This window comes from Paroedura picta, chromosome 12 (assembly GCF_049243985.1).
Source record: "Paroedura picta isolate Pp20150507F chromosome 12, Ppicta_v3.0, whole genome shotgun sequence".
NCBI lineage: Eukaryota > Metazoa > Chordata > Lepidosauria > Squamata > Gekkonidae > Paroedura > Paroedura picta.
The window spans coordinates 25,809,188-25,827,990 of record NC_135380.1 but is presented as its reverse complement, the minus strand read 5'-3'; the positions used below and the strand labels follow the sequence as shown (position 1 = coordinate 25,827,990).

At 44.9% G+C, this 18,803-nt stretch overlaps 1 protein-coding gene across 1 annotated transcript in view; it reads left to right on the top strand.

Annotated features, from left to right (window-relative positions):
• TACR1 (tachykinin receptor 1) overlaps positions 1 to 18,803 on the top strand; it is a 56,738-nt gene that overhangs the window by 11,346 nt on the left and 26,589 nt on the right. The window contains exon 2 of the mRNA XM_077305706.1: positions 11,526 to 11,720. Coding sequence (XP_077161821.1) covers positions 11,526 to 11,720 — 195 coding nt within the window. The remainder of the gene's footprint in view (positions 1 to 11,525; positions 11,721 to 18,803) is intronic.

The window sequence follows — 18,803 nt, the reverse complement described above, 5'->3', positions numbered from 1 at the left end:
TCTGCTGATGGCAAGTTGGGCTGCCAGCTGCAGGTTGAGAAACGCCTGAAGATTTTGGAGGGGGAAACCAAAAGGTTGAGAAATCTAAACATTATTATTATAAAAATATATTAAATGCATAACAAAAATAGAATCCCATGCACTCGAACGCTCACACCTTGAATAAATCCTTGTTGGTCTTAAAGGTGCTATTGGACTCTATTTTTGTTGTGCTACTTCAGACCAACAGGGCTACCCACTTGAATCCATATTAAATGCATGTTTTGTTGCATGGTGCTTGACAAGGCCAATTAAAAATTATACATTAAAATTGTAGTAAAAAAAATATACCAAAATGCTTTGAGTAACATAAATAGTGGCCAAAAATATGCCATAGATACCAAAACGACCTGACACATTTTGATCCAATTGGATCTCCTTCAGAGGTCACATCAACCCACAAATACATAAATAGAAGAGGGGCATAAACCAAGTGGTTGACATCTTGTGCACAGGAAGGTCACTTTGGGAGGGAAGCACCAAAAACATCTGACACAGAGGAAGCTGTGCTGCTCCAAAGCAGAAGCCAAACCAAAAAGAGAGAGTAAAAAATCCAAGAGGCCTCAAGACTGTAGCCTGAAACAACGTTTCCCTCTCTCCTTTTTAAACATCCAGGCTGACAAAGAGTTCTAGAGAGCTCAACAGCTCAGACATTGTGCTATTTTTGTTGGTCCTAATGAAAGGTCAAAAAGTGCAGGGGACGTTGCCAGCAAAAATGCCTCTGTGAGGGAGACCATGGTGATAAAGGGGCTGAGTTGTGAACCAGGAAGTACCTGGTTCTGAGCTGAATCCTGACATGACAAGGAGGCCGTGGACAGGAGACTCTGTCAACCCCTCTCTGTACTGGGGAGGAAGGAATAACGCAGACAGTTCTTCCAGAATGCTGGTTACAGATGACAGACAGCCTTGAACAATTCAAAGGCACTATTCAGGTTATGCATGTGCTGTCCACAGGTGGAACGCAGAATCAAGCTCCCAACGGTAAGCATTTAGAAGAGACGGAATTAAATGCCTTTAAGTTTGCCAGGAGTTAAAAAAAAGACAGCATTTTTTTTAAAACGCAACATGTTCTTCTTGTACTTTGTACGAGAAAACAGGATGTCTTCTTAGAGAGGAAGTAGCAGCCTTCACACCTCTGCTGTTGGTTGTCCCTGTAGGAAACGGGGAGCACTCTACTTGCCAGCATGCCCAGTTCTCTTTGATCTGGCACTGACAGCGTGACTGGACCAGCTGGCCAGCATCCTCCTCTGAGCCAGGGCACTTATTTTGGAGAGCCGGCAGTAGACAGGGGAGGGCATGAGATCCGGCCTGGTCTGGCTTTCCCAAAGCTCAGAGGAAAAGGATGAGAGTCATCATGGACATTTTCAATGGGCAGGGGAGGAAAGTTTAACGAGGACAAAATGCACTTGGGAAGCCAGGGAATCTAAACACCCTCTATTCTTAAGACTGTGGGCTTGGCCTTAGCATAATACAGGAGCTGCCCATGCTGCCATTGACCGATATGACTGGAGATTTATTGGGGAAACAGTGCAAGGAATGGCTTCAAAACTTTCCTCCAGCCAAGGGCCCCGGTCATTCCTTCCATTTCCCATTTTCTATGTAGTCACCCTATAGATCCCTGCAAGGAGCTGTGCTTTTGTTTTGTTTTGTACACCCATTACTATAAGAAAACTACTTTCCACTATTTTGGAATTCTACATATCCCATGTTTCACTGCACATATGTTCTGAGGTTCTGGACATGCTTTCGGTCCAGTAAGGTCTGTCAGAATGCCCGTCTTCTGTGCAGTCAGAATGCTATGGACACCATGCAAGTGGCCATTGGCCATGCAATGGGGCTGTGGCTCAGTGTGTTTTACATGCTGAAGGTCCCAAGTTCCACCCTGGGCATCTCCAGTTTTCATAGAATCAGTAGTGGTGACATGTAAATTCTCTACATGAGACCTGCGGCCAACTGGACTGGACAATGTTATCCTTCATAGACCAACGATTTGACTCAGTCCAAGGCAGTTTTATGCCCAGATTTCACCTTGGGGTGGATCTGCAGCTCAGAGGAAGATCACAATCATAGATACACCATTGGAGCCACGGTAGTGGCTTGAGGTTGGAGCAGTGAAGTTATGGGGGGTGGTTCTTTTCTCTTGTTTTTACCGCCATCTTGATGTTAGTTTTTGATGTTAGTCTAACTTTGGGGATGGATGACGCTTTAATGTTGTATTGTATTTTATGGGGCTTTTACTGTTTTATTGTGAGCCACCCCGAGCCAACATATGTCAGGAGAGGCATTATATAAATCTTTAAATAAATAAGAGTTAGAGCATCTGGTTTGCAAGTGAAAGGTTCCTAGTTCAGTTGCTGACGTCTCCAGTTAAAAGGATCAAGGAGTAATAAGGGATAGTAAGAGATCGTTGAAAGGGGTGTTTTATAGGGGTTTTATTGTATTTTATTGTTCTTATTCTGTTGTGAATATTTGACCCCTCTACCTTTGACTTGGATAGCTACTACCAGTCAGAGAAGCAGGGCCCTGGGTAGGGTTGCCACCTGGAGATTTGGGGGTTGGAACCTTAGAATGGCAGGGTTTTGGCAGGAGAGGGACTTCAATGGCATAGAATCCACCTTCCCAGGTGGCCATTTTCTCCAGGTAGATAGATCTCTGTTGCCTAGAGATCAGTTGTAATAGTGGGAGGCCTCCAACCACCCCCTGGAAGTTGACAAAAAGGCTAAAAAAGTTTACCAAATGAAAGTGTCCTTTATTCAAAAATTGGAGTCATGCCAGAAGCGTTTCCAATAGAGTATTCTTCAGTGCCACAATCAAATCAATATTATACCGAGTAATTTGTCATCTTTTGATCTGGACAAATATTTGAAACAGTCTCAACACCTTAGTTCAATAGAAACTTCCTCAAAATTATACTTTTATTAGGAAAAAGTATAAAGTGTGGATTTTTGACTATTGGTTATGATTTATGATTTATAAGGGGAAATGAGAATGGATAGAAATTTTGTGTAGGAGACTTAGTGATATTTTTCTTGCATATTCTTCGACAAACACAGTTGGAAGTTATTATTTCTAAATGTAGTATAATCTTTTAACATATTACTTTTGAGATGGTTAAATGTACTTTTATTAAATGGATTATAAATAAAATTTGAAATGAGGGGGGGGGGAAAAGACACTTCCTCAAAATGTAGTCACTCAACAGAATCCTCCCCACAAAATTTAATGACTCTCGGGACAAGTAAATCTGATAAATGTTTGTAGCCTTTTTGTCAGCTCCCTTGGCTGTTTTGCCTTCTGCGATTCTGACAAGCCGCTCTCTCTATTACCTCCTGGAAGTTGGCATCCCTAACCCCTCTCATTTCCCTGCCCCTTGCTGTGGCCAAAGGTCAGCCCTTGTTCCATGTGAGGTGGATTGGACTATATCTATCTGCAGGTGCCTCTGTTTGGTTAATAATGCAACCTCTGGGCGAAACCAGGCAGTAGATGGGAGAGTCAGGATCAGCCCATTCCACGCATGTTGCATAAGGCACGTTCAATGCACTGTAGAAGTAGGTTTTCCTGTTCTGCATAGAAAAATCCCGCTGCAAAAACATATTGAAGTACATTATCCAACATATGCAAAATGGTTTCCCAAAGTTTTCCTTTTCATTAGAAGCGGCAGTGGTGGTGGGCGTTGTCTTAATATTAATAAAATGTTATGCAAGTATTGGAATATCACATAAAATAAATTAGGGACCTTATGGGGGGGGGGAGATGTCTGTGTTCAGATGCTTCAGACTGTACTGGCAGGAAGGCAGATAAGGAGACTGAAGTTGTAGTTCATCCAGCTCAGCACGGACTGTACCAGCAGATTTGGTTTCTATGTGGTGGCCCTGTCCAGCAGCAGTTGTGAGCTGGAATGAAATAGCAGTGTTTTAGGGCTTTTGATAAGGAGAGAGAAAATATTCCTGAAGCAATGTTATTAAATTATGGAGCCAAGATTCCTACGGAGCAACAAATCATTACATTGAATTTGATTACAGCAACGCAACTGGCGTAGGCACAATACTAGAAATCAAAAGCGATTTTGAAAGCCAGAGACTTTCAAAAAGCTTTCAAAGCAAAATCTACTTGATTATACTTAACATTGTTTTGGAAATGTTAAAACCCATAATGAATTAATGTCTCCTTAGTTACAGGCTATCAGTCAAATTCAGGCAACAACAAAAAAAGCTGTAGAAATAATGTTTAAGTATTTGGTAGAAATGTATGAATTTACAAACTACAAAAAAGCTCAGCAAGTGGGTGAAAATTTCCTTTCCCCCCCCTTTGTTTTCAAATATTCATTGTAAAATTCCTAGCCAACCTTTCAAAGCAGCTCATTTACAGCTGCAAAACATGCACTAATTTAAATTTAAAAATCCAAACTAGAGTATTTTAAGAAAGAGGAAAGGCAAAAAAAAGACAGAAACAGAAACCAGGGAGGGGTTCTGAGGCAACATTCAGAAATCTGGCAAAAACTGGGGTATAAAACATAGCTAATGCTTGGGGGAAGGCCTGACAGGGACATGGGAAATGCTTCGAGGTTCAGCTGCCAGCTGCAGCCTCTCTCCTAAATGAGCTGGCTAACAAAACAGCCTTTGCAGAAAACATTTTGGGTTAGGCCAGTAATTAAATGTTTCACAGCTGGTGTGGAATAGGACACTAGTGCATTGCATGCATGATCCTGAGTGCATTTACTCATGAGTCAGTGCCCTGGAAATCAAGGGGGCTTCCAATGAAGTCTATTTAGGATCAGGCTGGGGGGGGGGGTAATTGGTTCCCTGCTCCTTGCTCTCATTTTTCCAGCTTGCTTGCTTGTAAATTTGATGCAGGGAGCCAGGTTGTAAAACAAACAAACAAAAACAAATAAAAATCATCCGGGTGGTTTGAAAAGTCTGCTTGTCTCATTGCCCTTGCAGTGGTTTCTTTGACTTTCATTCACATATATCAAAAAACAATGCCCTGATCCCCAGCTCATAACTTTTATAGCCATGGAACTCACAAGAGCGCTCGACGCAGGCTTCATTGAGCTCTCTTGGTCTCCAATAACCTCTAATGGAGCATTGTGAATTTCCCCCATGAAGAATTTATTCTCTGAAATATAATGAACAGACTGCCTTGCTGGGTGCATCTGGTAGCAGGAGGCTTACAAGAGGAGTTGTTATCGTTCTGTCCAATTTTCAAGCTGTTCTCACTCTGCTAGAAGTGTGTGGTGGTGGTGGTGGAGGGGGTTGTAGGCAGGGGGGCTCCTCCCCTGTCCTTGTGAGCCCTGAGATGAGCCACCAGATGGCTCCACTTCTTGGTTGCCACTTCACCAGGTAGCAGGTAAATAAAGGAAGAAGGAGAGCGAGAGAGAGAGAGTCTGTGGTAATGATCTAAATTAGCAAAAATGGGAAGATCCACTTATACATGCCTGGCTATCTCTGTCATGTGAACCCTGGGAGTCAGAGGGGAAACACTGCTCAGTTTGTCACGCAATGAAAGACTGTGGAGCTTCTCAACTATTCTGTCTCTATGCAGGAAGGACAAGCAAGCAGATAAACTAGTTTTACGGATGGTAACACAACTGGCTGGGGCTTCTAGAGTTGCTTCTGGCTACCAGTAGGCTTCTGACAACTGGGAGTGAAGGACCTGCTCCCTACAGGTGCCATATCCAAGTTGGGAAACTCCTGGAGATTTCTGGAAGGAGCCTGGGTTGAACAGGGACCTCAGTGGGGTACAATGCCATTGAGCTCACCTTCTAAAGCATCCAGGCAAACTGGAGATGAGCTATAATTCCACAAGAACTCCTGTTCCCCTGGAAGCTGGCATCCCTGTTGCCCCTCTCCTTTCAAATGCTGCCTTCCTTCATTGGTCTGGGGTCAGGTGCTTCTAGCCGGAATCTTCTCCATGCTGCAGTACCCTCCCACCAGTTGCCAGCGTTAACATCGCAACCCTAGATCTCCCTCATTCGAGGTTTTCAAGTAAAGGTTGAACATACATCTGTTGTGGATGCTGTTGTGGATGCAGTTTCCCAGCACTGACCGGGGGCTAGATATAAAAAGACCATCCCAACTCAAAGGTTCTGTGGGTAGAGTCTAGCCAGAACCACTTTTCAAACCTTTGCAGCATGGTGATTGAGTTTGCATCGTTAGCCTTGCCTCCCTGTCCTTTCCCTGTCTCGTTGCCCCCATTTCAGACCATAAGTTTTCTGGGGCAAACAGCTGCACTTGTCTGGGATGCTAAAGCCCATGGTTAGTGAAAGAAAAACAGTTAGCAAACCTCTTTTATGCAACTGTTAAAGATCTAGAAGTCCTAATGTGAAACAGATTGCCCATCCATGCATCATCCGTTCTCCATGTGGATCTGTGTTGTCATTTGTGAAGCATTTCACAACTCTGCAAGAAATATAAACTATGAGTGCCACTTGATATCTCTTGCATCCATCAGAGCTGGGGAAGGGGTCTGCCCACTCTGAGCTAACCATTCATGCTGTAGACTTCCAGATGCAACCAACCAATTGTTCTATTACTTCTTTCACTTTGTGCTCAGAGCCACCTTGGTGTACCATCGGACTTGAGGGATAACGTGTTGTCATGGAAATGTTGGGAAACCCACACTAAAATGTTAAAGTGCAGAATAGTAATGTCATCGAAGTGTGGTTTCTTTTTCTTCAGAGGAAGCTGTTGGGTTTACTAAGTATGTGTGCTTGACTTTGTGACCAATGAGTCACTAATAGACATAGCTTCAGCTTACTCGTTGATCAGAGTTGACTTTACTACTTCACAATCCAAAGATTTAGAAAGCAGTGAAGGCAGCTGAGACACTGCAATGGCAGGGGTGAGTTGCCCAGAAAATTCCCAATGTGACCCCCACACTGCTGGGCGTTATGCAGCCCCATGCCCCCTCCTCCTATGCCACTTTGTTTGAATCCAAGGGAGGATGTTCACCTTGGAGCAGGCCAAGTAGCAATGGCAAGGTTCAGGGAGGAAATGACAGGTAGAGGCCATATTGCCACTCTCTGCCCATTTGGTGCCCCTAAGCAGAGACTTGCATTCAGCTCCTGTATAGCATTGTCTTCCAGTGTTGCACCCATTGGCATTATAGTGTCTGCTGATGAGTTTTCTTTGACTAAGGATCGGTTTCTTCAAAGCAATTAACCAGTCTTCAAGAGGAAACCAAAAGGCATTACTTTGAGGGAATGTTCATTCAGAAACAGGTACCTCCACCGCAGGAGGATGCTTGGCTTGCAACTTCCCAGCATTTTGTAATGGGCTGCAGCACCCCATGGAAGCCATTTTTTTTTCTAGTGCCTAGAAATTAAGCAAGGCTGATGTTCAGAGTCCCTTAATATAGAGAGTACTATGAAGAGGAAATATTAAAAGAGGATGAGCAAAACTGAAAAAAAGATAAGAAGCAGTAGCCTTCGAATTTGGGTGATGACTCCTCACAAGTTACCTAGTAAGACTGGAGGCAGCATAAGGGAGAGAGCTGCCCAGCCTCCCTGAGGATCCTGCCTAGGGGAGAGAGCTGTCCAGCCTCCCTGAGTTTCCTGCACAAAGCAGAAATTGTGCTGATCCTACTTCAGTGGTCCTTTGGTGGAAGTGCCAGTTCCTAATATTTACTGATTCCAGCTTTTTCATTCCAAAGATCACCTATCATAAAACTGACTCATTCTCCCCACAGCAACCCTGTTAGACAGACCAGGCTGGTGTGACTGGCGGCCTTCTCATCACTGCACCACAGTGGCACTCTGACGATATTGGGGCATTGGCTTTAACTGCCTGTGGGTCTCATTCCAGAGCCAGTTTGGTGTAGTGGGTAGGAGTAAGGACTTCTAATCTGGCATGCCAGGTTCGATTCTGCGCTCCCCCACATGCAACCAGCTGGGTGACCTTGGGCTCACCACAGCACTGATAAAACTGTTCTGACCGAACAGTAATATCAGGGCTCTCTCAGCCTCACCTACCTTGCCGGGTGTCTGTTGTGGGGAGAGGAATGGGAAGGCGACTGTAAGCCACTTTGAAACTCCATTGGGTAGAGAAAAGCGGCATAGAAGAACCAACTCTTCTTCTTCTGCTTTGTTGATGAAGGGAGCAGGAATCCAGGGCCTGGTTCTCAGGGCTCCCCGGGCCTGTCTTTCCTAAAAGTTTCAGTCTGGAGTAAACAGCCCCTGGGATGTAATCTTAGTTCAGAGCAAGTCTCTGAAAATGGGGATAATGGGAGGGGAACCTGGCTTGAGACTGATGCTGTGAGATTCATTAGATTTTCAAATGTCGTCCTCAGGGCAGTTTCAAAGCCCTCGCATCTGAGGTTCTATGGGGAAGGCATAATTAACAAGATGGATTAGCGGTGAGCCGCTGATAAGGAGCAGAAGCCAACCTGTTGTTGCTGGCGATGGTGCATCGGGGTGTGTTCCATGTTACTCCCTCTTTCTTTCTTTCCTTCTGCTGCTGCAATGCATTCTCTCCCATACATTGTACACTTTAACTTCACAAGGACTACATGAACTCCTGCCAGCCCAACGCCCTAATCCAGGATGCGCAGCCCTGGATGCTGGCAGAGGCTCATGGGAATTGTAGTCCATGGACATTTGGAGGGCCGCAGTTTGACTACCCCTGCCCCAAAGATTTAGTTTATGTTTACACACTCCAATACTAATCCAGTTGCGTGTTTAAAAAAGAAAAGGGGGTCCCCTATCACAGCTGGACACGTTACTTCCTCCCAAAAACTCTCCAGCTAGGACATAAAACTATTTTGTCACATCTTGCCCAGTTCTATCCTGCCAATCTGAACCTATCATTTATTTCTGTTTCTTTTGTAGCAGCTACAATGATTAAGGTTTTGCTCTTCTTGAGCAATCTATCATGGCCCTTCTTAATTTTTCCAGCACAGCTTGTCCCTCAAGGAGATTTCAGACAGATTTCAAGGGAGCAACAGCTCAGTTTTAGAGATTTTATAAAGCCCCTAAGCTTGAAGTCTTTCTCCCATTTCCCTTTGAGTCAGATTTGCCCCTGGGCTCTTTGGAGGAACAATGCTTGGCAGAATTTGCTCTGTGGCATCTTCAGGCTTGAGTCTTCCCTGCTCTGCCTTTTCCCCCCCAGTTATTCTGCATCTGGGTAACTTTGACCTTCAGCGCTCTTGGGAGAGGACAATGTTTATTGTGTGAAAGAATGAGGATCTCTCTCTCAGGGGCTGGGCTTGTTGGGCCAGCATATGCATCAGCTGGATACAAATCTGAACGCTGGTTGGGAGAAGGTGAGGAATTTAAGCCTTCCGGTGAAATCTTTCTCCAGATAATTGTATCTTTGGAGACCAGGTTTTTAAAATGGGTTTAGCGGCCAGCCGCTTCCATTGTGATTCTTACCACCGGCATACTAATTTGTTTTTACAATACACGCTGAGGACAGGCAAGAGAAGCCCCCATAGGGCCGCTGCTGAAATTTAAGTTTAACCCATATGAACTTTGTGGTCAGTTCCAGGCCCCTGACTCAACCATCATAGCTTTTTCCTCCTTTCTGCTCTGCCTAGGTCACACAGTATCCAAAATTAAGCTGCTCAATCACTTTGCTTATTGCTCAGGCCGTGCAGCTTTGAGTGCACACACACACACACTGCAGGTTCTACTCTGATTTCCAGTTCGCATCTTCCTCCAAGACTAATTTCTGCATCTTATTGTTAGATAACCCTGCAGCTGGGGGGGGGCAGAATGGCATTCCGGCATCCCAGGCGCTTTAGGAGACAGAGCAAGAGCTTTGTGCCAACATCACATCTGGGCAAAAACCTCGATGCAATGTCTACTTGCTGACTCTAGAAGCTCTACAGCAGGGTTAGTCAAACTGCCACCCTCCAGATGTCCATGGACTACAATTTCCATGGGAATTGTAGTCCATGGACATCTGGAGGGCCACAGTTTGACTACCCCTGCTCTATGGAATTTATCATAGGGTTTCTTGAACATCTGCCAATTTCTGATGTCATGTACTAGTTTTTGCCCAGATGTGATGCTGGCATGACCATGCCATTTATTTATTTATTTGGGGATTTCTGTTCTGCCCTGTCTTTGAAAGCTCATGGCGCTGCATCCTTCACCACTTTAAATTGCAGGTTAAATAATAAGGACTCATAGCCATACCTTCAGTTTTGACCTTAGGTTTTCTGAGAGTTCAATGAAGCAGGTAAATCCTGAACCACCCCCCCCCCTCCATTTTTTCTACAAGTGTAGCAACCCAGAGCCCTCAGCTTCTCAATTGGGACTATTCCATCTTTGGACACCCCCCCTGGGCACTGGCTCCAAGAATTTCTCTCCAAAATGATGGAACCCCAGTGTTCTTTCTAATGCTTGAAGAAGAATACCTCATAGGGGTTTAATTGACTTCTCGAGAAATGGAGCATCTAATAAAAAGCTCTAGCGCACTCTTGTGACACCGTTGTATTAGACATTCCTAAATTTGGAATCCGTCGTTTCTGCTCCCCGAACCCTCAAGAAATTGTTGAGAGGGGAGGTAGGATTTTGATTCTTATTCATCTGAGTACTTGTGGCAGTTCTTGGAATGGAGACGAAGGTGAAATGTAAATAGTTTAGCTGAAAGGAAGTGAGAATAAATTTAAGTCCTTTTATATCTGCTAAAATAGGATTATGTTTTTTTTTTCTCAGGGCAGTCTTGACAAAGGAGTGTGAGAGCTTGGAGATAGTTTAGGGAGACTGGGGATAACCAAGCACAGTGCTGTTTGGGAGTGCATCTTCATAAATCCTCCTGGAAGATTTGGCTGTATCCATTATGGAATTTGGAATTCTTTATATATCAACCTCTCTCCATGCTGTATGTACCACAGTCACAATCTGAATTAGGTATAGGGATGGCAGTCCCCACATGGGACCAGGGGATCCCCAGAAATCATATGTCATCTCCAGGTGACAGAGATCAGTTCCCATGGAGAAAATTGCTGCTTTGAAGGGTGGACTCGATAGTATTAAACAACACTGAGGCCCCTACCTGCTCCAAATCCTGCCCACTCCCAGTTCTACCCCCAAGTCTTCAGGTATTTCCCAACCCAAAGCTGGCAACCCTAATCAGATTCCATGCATGCAGGTCTGGAGAACCTACAACTAATTTCTGAACATAATACAGGACACACAAGCCTTTTGTTCAGTTCTGAGCTGCAGGCACCCAGAATTTATCGTCAGTTTTCAGTATTCGATGAGATTATTATGACCTCATCACAACAGTCTTGCCTACTAGTTTGCATAGGTTTAATGCAATTGCTTTTGTAGTTTTGTTTTTGTTAGCTTGCTTTGAGCTTGCTATTGCAAAGGCAGGCAACGTGTATAATGCACCAATCATTTACCATCTTACTCCATGTTCCCATTTGTCTCACCTTGGTAAATGGGGAAGACGAATAAGTCACACTGGTGGTCTTATGAGGCGAGAGCAGCAATCTTATGTTTCGCCGCAATATTTTTGATCTCTCTCTCTTTGTTCCAGATACATGGCCATCATCCATCCGATGCAACCACGGTTATCAGCCTCAGCGACCAAGTTTGTCATCTTCGTCATATGGCTATTGGCTTTGTTGTTAGCATTCCCACAAGGTTACTATGCAAAAACTGCAGAGGTGCCTGGCCGGGTGGTATGTCTAGTGGAATGGCCAGAAAATTCAACCCAGGTCTACGAAATAACGTGAGTACTTCCTTCCTTCCTTCCTTCCTTCCTTCCTTCCTTCCTTCCTTCCTTCCTTCCTTCCTTCCTTCCTTCCTTCCTTCCTGAAAAGATAACTTTGGGGTGGGTAGACAATATATATTCTGGACCCAGAGTTTTAAGGACCTTAACCAAGCCCTAATTGTTCTGGGGAATACTGAAGCGTTGTCCAATAATCTAGTTTTTACTCTAAGGCTAAAAATCAATGCTCAGACACCTCCCTGCGTTTCCCATCCTACAGCTCAGAGCTGCAGATTCAGTTCCTTGTACTTCAGGTCAAATGAAATCTTTTCTGGGTTCATAACACCCCCGGTGTCGTATTTGCATATGAAAATGCAATCAAAGAACAAGATGTGGTGTAAGCTGTCAAATCAACATGCACTTTGAACCGCTAGCATTTTAACTTGTGAAGAAGTGAACATAGTACGTTGATAAAATAAGCAGCCAATTTCAACACAACCCTCACAAGGTCCAGCAAAGGTGGCTAACAAATTAAAACATACATGAGAAAATTACAGTTTCAAGCTGTTTATTTATTTTTAAATGTATATACCACTGCTCCACGACAGATCTCATGGCAGTTTACATGATAAAACATTAAAATACAATAAAACCCCATAATTTACCCAATAAAACAATAAAACAACAGGCAGCCTCCCTGCCCCAAAAAGCATGAACATCATAAAAACAATTAAAACAAGGGAGAAATATGTACAAAGACATTAAAAACACCCATTAAAATATTGTTCAGGAAGGGTGCATCACTGAAGGAATGCCAAAGAAAACAAAAGAGTCTTCGCCGACTGGCAGAAGATGGCAACAGAAGGGAACAGGCAACTCTCCCTGCGGAGATAGTTCTAGAGTTTTGATGCCGTGACCAGGAAAATCTTCTCCAGAGGTGACCCCTGCCTAAGAAGGCAGAGTCTCCAAAACAGGAGCGCCGATGACCATAGCAGTAGCAGTTGGGTGGATTCATAAGGGAGTAACTGGTCCTCCAAGTATGCTAACTGCAAACTATATAGGACTTTTGCTTTTTGTTCACTTTTCTTCTTAGTGGCCTGTGTGGTTGTTTGTACTGCTGAATCTTTTCATTCTGGGTGCTTGGTAGATTGTAGACTTCCATCAGAATGGAAGAAGAATCCCATATCTTAATTTTTTTGCCACTTACAGGGAATATGTTATTGCTTGGTTCATTTGCAATAATAGCAGTCTGTATACCCATTCATCTTATCTTAACATTATATATGTAGGAGGCAAGGGAGATTTACCTTGTGTGAATTCCCTTTTTCCACTGGCATGTCTTGTCTAGACTAGAGGGTATCATTGGATATGGTCTCCCTCACCAATTATGTCTCTGGCTGTTCTTTTGTGCCTACTGTGATCGGTGTACTGATTTTACCGCCTGTGAGTCTGATTTGGGATTTTATCTTTGGGTCTCAATAATAAAAGGAAAGTAGTATCAGGGCACATGGACACTTGCACATAACTCAGTGCCCTGGGCTACCGGTTATGGCTGCCATGAGATATTGCTCTGTGCCAGGCTAGTTTATGATATACTTTCCTCTGTTTCTTGCTGTTTTGTTCAGTAGCATTTCTAAAACTCTGGCAGCTTCAGCTTTGCCATTATAATGACCGATGGAGTAGGAGATTGTTTATGGGATCAATCTCCCAGTCTTTAACAAATTTTGGATATTCTTTCTTATGGCAGGGTGGTCCACCATAATCACTGCCATTCATTTCCTATACCAAAAGTATGTTATAGTTGCTGCTCTAATGCCAGCCCTTCACCTTATTCTTAGAAACTAGGTTTGTGATCCATCATAATGAGACAGCTACTGCCTGTCGTCTTCAAGATACACATCCCCACTTCAGTCCAAGGTCTGCTGAGATGCACAGTGTCATACAACAGTGGTCCCCAACCTTTTTATTACTGGGGACCGGTCTACGCTTGACAATTTTACTGAGGGGGGGGGGTGTAGTCTTTTGCCAATGGATGCTGCCTGAGCCCCTGCTCCACTTGCTTTCCTGCCTGACTTCCCGCCCCTGACTTCCTGCTGCCCACTGGGGGGTCGCTGCCAGCAGCAGCTGCTACGCCAAGGGGGAGCCCAGCCATGGCGGCCACTGGAGAGCACCAAAAGTGAGCTGGCGGCAGAGCAGCAGGGCAGCCCCCGAGGCAGCAGCTAGGGAGGAGGACGAGGAGGAGCCACAGCCCGGTACTAACTGATTCATGGACCGGGACCGGTCTCCAGCCCGGGGGTTGGGGACCACTGTCATACATGATTCCCTCTTCTGAATAAGTCATGATGCTGCCCATGCATCACATTCCTTACAACTCTCAGGTTGGATTCGTACAAGTTGCAGGGTATGGATGGAAGCTGAGATGAGTCAATAAAGACATTCGGATTTCCTTTAGATTTGGTATTTTGTTGTCATCTCAGCGTTGGGTCACTTTTATTTTCATTGCAGTTGCTGATGATTCACTGAGACTATTTTAATCCATTTTCGCGAGGATGCTGTTTTTAGAATGTTTGTACATCACTTTTATCAAGAATAATTCAGTGCCCACAAAGCAAATGTTCAGCCATCAGCTGAAGTGATGGTGGTGGGTGGGATTTAGCAGAAAGTCCTATGGACCAAAGCGAGGAGTGATTTTTGTTGATCCCCCTCCTCAGAGTCTTCTGTTATTCTGCTTCTGGGGCCCCCTGGTCCCCAACAGCTACCCTGGGAGGGTAGTTTCGGCTGCAGGAAAGACAGGAGAGAAGTCCCTCTCCTCTAACAAAAAATCCCTTTGGTCAGTGAGAATGTGGGGCAGGGTCCTTCAGCCTGATGACTGGGTCACCACTGCTGACAACATCATGCTCACAACATCTGCCCTAGGCCCATCATATAAAATCAGCCATGTCATGGTGTGAGCTTTTGCTCCTGCACAGAGGCATTATCATGGTGGTGCATGCTTAGAGTGGTGCAGGGATCAAACTACAGTCCCATGGGGCAGTACAAAAACATGAACATGTGATCCAATTAGATATCCAAAGACATATTATGAACATTATGAGGCAGGCAGGAAGGTAAGATGGGCAAGGCTGGGGCAAGCATGCAACTTCCCACCCCACCTCCGAGCAAGCAACTAAAGTACCTCTTTGGGGAGTTAATTTCACCACAGTCATGTCTGATGGAGGGATAACAGCATCGTGTAGCCTCATCTCATCTTGGAAGCAAAGTTGGGACAGGGATGGAAGACCACCAAGGAAGACTCTGCAGAGGAAGGCAAGCCACCTCTGCTTCTCACTTGCAATTTTGGGTGGATGGGCAAGGATGATAGCAAAGAACCCAACCAGACATCATAACACTTTCCATGTGAGCTCTTACAGGTGGCCTGCCCATCTGATTACCATCAGAGTAGCATGGAGGAAGGGAATGTTATTCTAAAGGTAAGGGGGAGCCCTTCCTCACATGGTACTGTGGTGTGGGGAGAGGGAGGGATTCTTGCCTCCCTCTCATGCCACTGAAACAATCCTGAAGCAGGGTGTTATTTACATAACTCTGGAGCACAAAGGGTAAAGAACTCCATGATGGGGCTGTTCTAAGTGTTGAAAATGGTGGGGTAGGAAGCAGGACCTCCTCTCCTCTCCTCTCCCCACCCCCACTCCTACCCCACTTCCAAGCTGAAAAGGGTTCTTCTGATCCTTGAATAGCCATGAAGGTGCAAGAAAAAGAAGCTGCTCCAGGGATACCCAGATACAAGTGGCCCCCAAAATGTAACATCTCTTTTGGACATGGGTAGTGACTAAGTTGTCATGAGCAGTGCTAGAATTGAGTAGGGTTGCCAGGTCCCCCTTGGCCATTGGCGAGGAGTTAGGGTTGCCAGATCCGGGATGGGAAATACCTGGAGACTGGGGTGGAGCCTGGGCGGACACGGAGTCCATAGAGTCCACTCTCCAAGGCTTCCATTTTCCCAAGGGAAACTGGTCTCTGTAGTCTGGAGAAGAGCTTTAATTCTGGGGAATACCCAGGTCCCACCTGGAGGCTGGCATCCCTGGAACAGAGAGACAAGCGACACAGTTTCCTTTGCCTCCCCTGAGAAAGATCGAAATATGTGTTTTATTGAGATTTTCATTATATACCAAAGATAACAGTTAAGGAATGAGGATGTGGGAGGTAGTGTATAAGAGCGTACATGCGCTAAATGTTCATAATACAATTTCACACATTCAGAAAAGCAAGGTGGTTGTTCCCCCCCCCCCAAGTATACAATGGGGCCGCTTGCAATTTGAGAGCAAATGGTTACTTGAACTGAGGGGTGCTCAAGCGTTCCTGGGTTTCTTTTTATGCTGTTGATGTTGAAATAATGTTGAATGTACATTCATCCTAGGGGGGAAAATCAGCCCGAGAGAAGTAAAATAGGTGCGAAAATAAAGACCAAACAAGTTTGTTTATTCCAAAGGAAAGACAAAATTGAAATGGGGATATTTAAATGGATCTAGACAACTTTCATAATTGAATCACCTCCCTAGTTCCAAGGCACAGAACACGACAGTCTTGCTGATGCTAAGTAGGGCTATAGATCTGGTTAGTGCCTGCCTAGGAGATCTCGTGGGAGCCAGCATGTGCTGCCTTCGCTTCCGTGTCAGAAAAGCCGGAATGTAAATGTAATAAATATGTAGTTTCCCTGGCTTTTCTCAAACACCCTTCTGTCCATCATGGGGCCAATTGTTGATAGCAGTTCTTTATTTGCCTTTTTTTTTGGGGGGGGGGGAGGAGGGGAACGATACATTTCAAATATGATTGAAAAGCAAGTGCCCCGGAACACTTTTACTTAGGATCAACAAAATAACGCCAGAATAATGAACAGTCTTTCAAATTTGCCAGGACTCTTTACCAGGCTAGATTCTTTTAAAGGAGGCCAAGTCCTCTTGTATGAATGCTGAGAAGAATATCCAGCCGACTAGAATACATGACGTGGTGCTGGGTCTCAGTTGCGCCTTTGACTTTTGGTGAAGAAGAAGGGAGAATAGCAACATCCAGTCGAAAATGGCAAAAAACACCAGGTTGATTAAATAAGTCTCTAGCACCAATTGGATTTTCTTTAAAACTTATGGAGATCTCATGGGGTTTTCAGGGTCCCAGACTTATCTGAGGCCATGTTTGTGGACCACTGCTGGGAGCAAGAAGAGGAAGACCATCTTGCTGGCCATGTGCCAACTGCATGGGGCTCAAGGGAGTAGTCCCTGCAGCAGCCTGAACAAACCAATCAGCTCATTTCTGGCTGGCCAGGGAAGGGTGGAGCTCCAAGAAGAACTGGTGCTCAGAGTGTCTACACTCATCTATCCCTTATAGCAGGGGTAGTCAACCTGTGGTCCTCCAGATGTCCATGGACTACAATTCCCATGAGCCCCTGCCAGTGTTTGCTGGCAGGGGCTCATGGAAATTGTAGTCCATGGACATCTGGAGGACCACAGGTTGACTACCCCTGCCTTATAGGTTTGCCAGACCCCCTCCCCCTTGTGTAGGCAAGGGTCTACTGATACCAGGCCTGCCCCTCTTAATTGGCAGGGGGACTTACCAGTAGAAAGAAGAAGGCCCAGGCTACATGACCAGCATCACACCATAAGTGATGCAAACATAGCAGTGACTTCTGCGCATTGATGTGGTATTTGGGCAAAAACTCTATGGTAGAAGTCAGTTTTACCATAGAGTTTTTGCTGTAATACCAGAGCATGGCCAGAAGCCACTAGTATGGTGACATCACTTCCTGTTAGATGCCATCAGCATGGCCTGGGCCTTTCTCTTTCTCCTGGTAAGCCCCCATCCATTCTTTGTTGGTTGCCAGGAGGCAATGCTAGCCCCTTCCCCATTTTACCTGGGCTGCTGCTGGGGTTGTGTGCTCAGCTGTTACAACCCTGTGGGTTTTGCCAGACAAGAGATGTTCTGAGGTGGCTTGCCATTGCCTACCTTCACATCACAACCTGTTATTCCTTAGTGGTCTCCCTTCTGAATACTGATCGAGGCCAACTTTGTTTAACTTCCAATGTCCGACAAGATCAGGTTAGCCTGGGCTATCCAAGGCAGGGCAAACATCCAACTTAATGAAGAATTCTGGAGAAATAAGCTGGCATGCTATTTTATGCTGACTTGAACAGGCCCGATAAAAAGCATTATGCTTATTATTTGTTTGTTTTCTTTTGCAACCTCTTTAAATAGGATGTCATCTTGAAAATAGATTTCATCAATAAATTTCCACACTCTTGAGTGGAAACAAGGTCTGCTTTCTGGTCTTCCCAGAAAAATAACACATCGTTAGGATTTGTAGTTTGAGGTGTAATGTGGGTTCTTGGATCCTCTGATGTTCTTGCTGAGGTGTATTAGTATTCCTTAGCTCCTCCTGCACTTTTTTTTTTGTGTGTATGTCTCAATTAAGTATAGTATTTCATGGTCTAGTCTGTGTGCATATTTCCTCTGGCAAGGCTGCCTTGGACAGGAAATCAACTATTGTATGTCAAAGGGATAACATTGCAGTCCAAGTAGAATGTGCCAGGGGTGTTTTGAAACGGACAATAATAGAACTGGAAAAATGGCTCTCAGAGATCTCTGTCAACCCAGAAAGATTTTTGAACTCTAACATACTGATATGCCCCCCCCTCCCCAAACACACACACACACACACACACACAGGAAAACGTAAAAGCTAGGAATTCTTTCTCACTTTGGTCATGTTGCAGCTCAATATTTGATAAAGATTTGGATGCAGACACTAGGCATTTGCCATCAAGACCATTTTCACTGGTATCAGGTTGCGTGGTGACTGGTTACTGTCGCAGGATTTTAAAGCCAGCCATTTAAGACTCAGGCCTAAGCCCCAGACGCTAGGTGCTAGTTACTGGGGCAGTGAGTTAGTATCCCAGGCTCCTCAGTAGAGAAAAGGAATGTCAAAAAGTACCTAATTCCAAGGAGCTGAGAACACAGCCAGTGCACTGAAGCCCACAGTCATGCTGCCGGCACCCACCAATCAAAGAACAGCATACCACCAAGGCCAGTTTGGGCAGCCACTTCTAGGATTAACCAGTC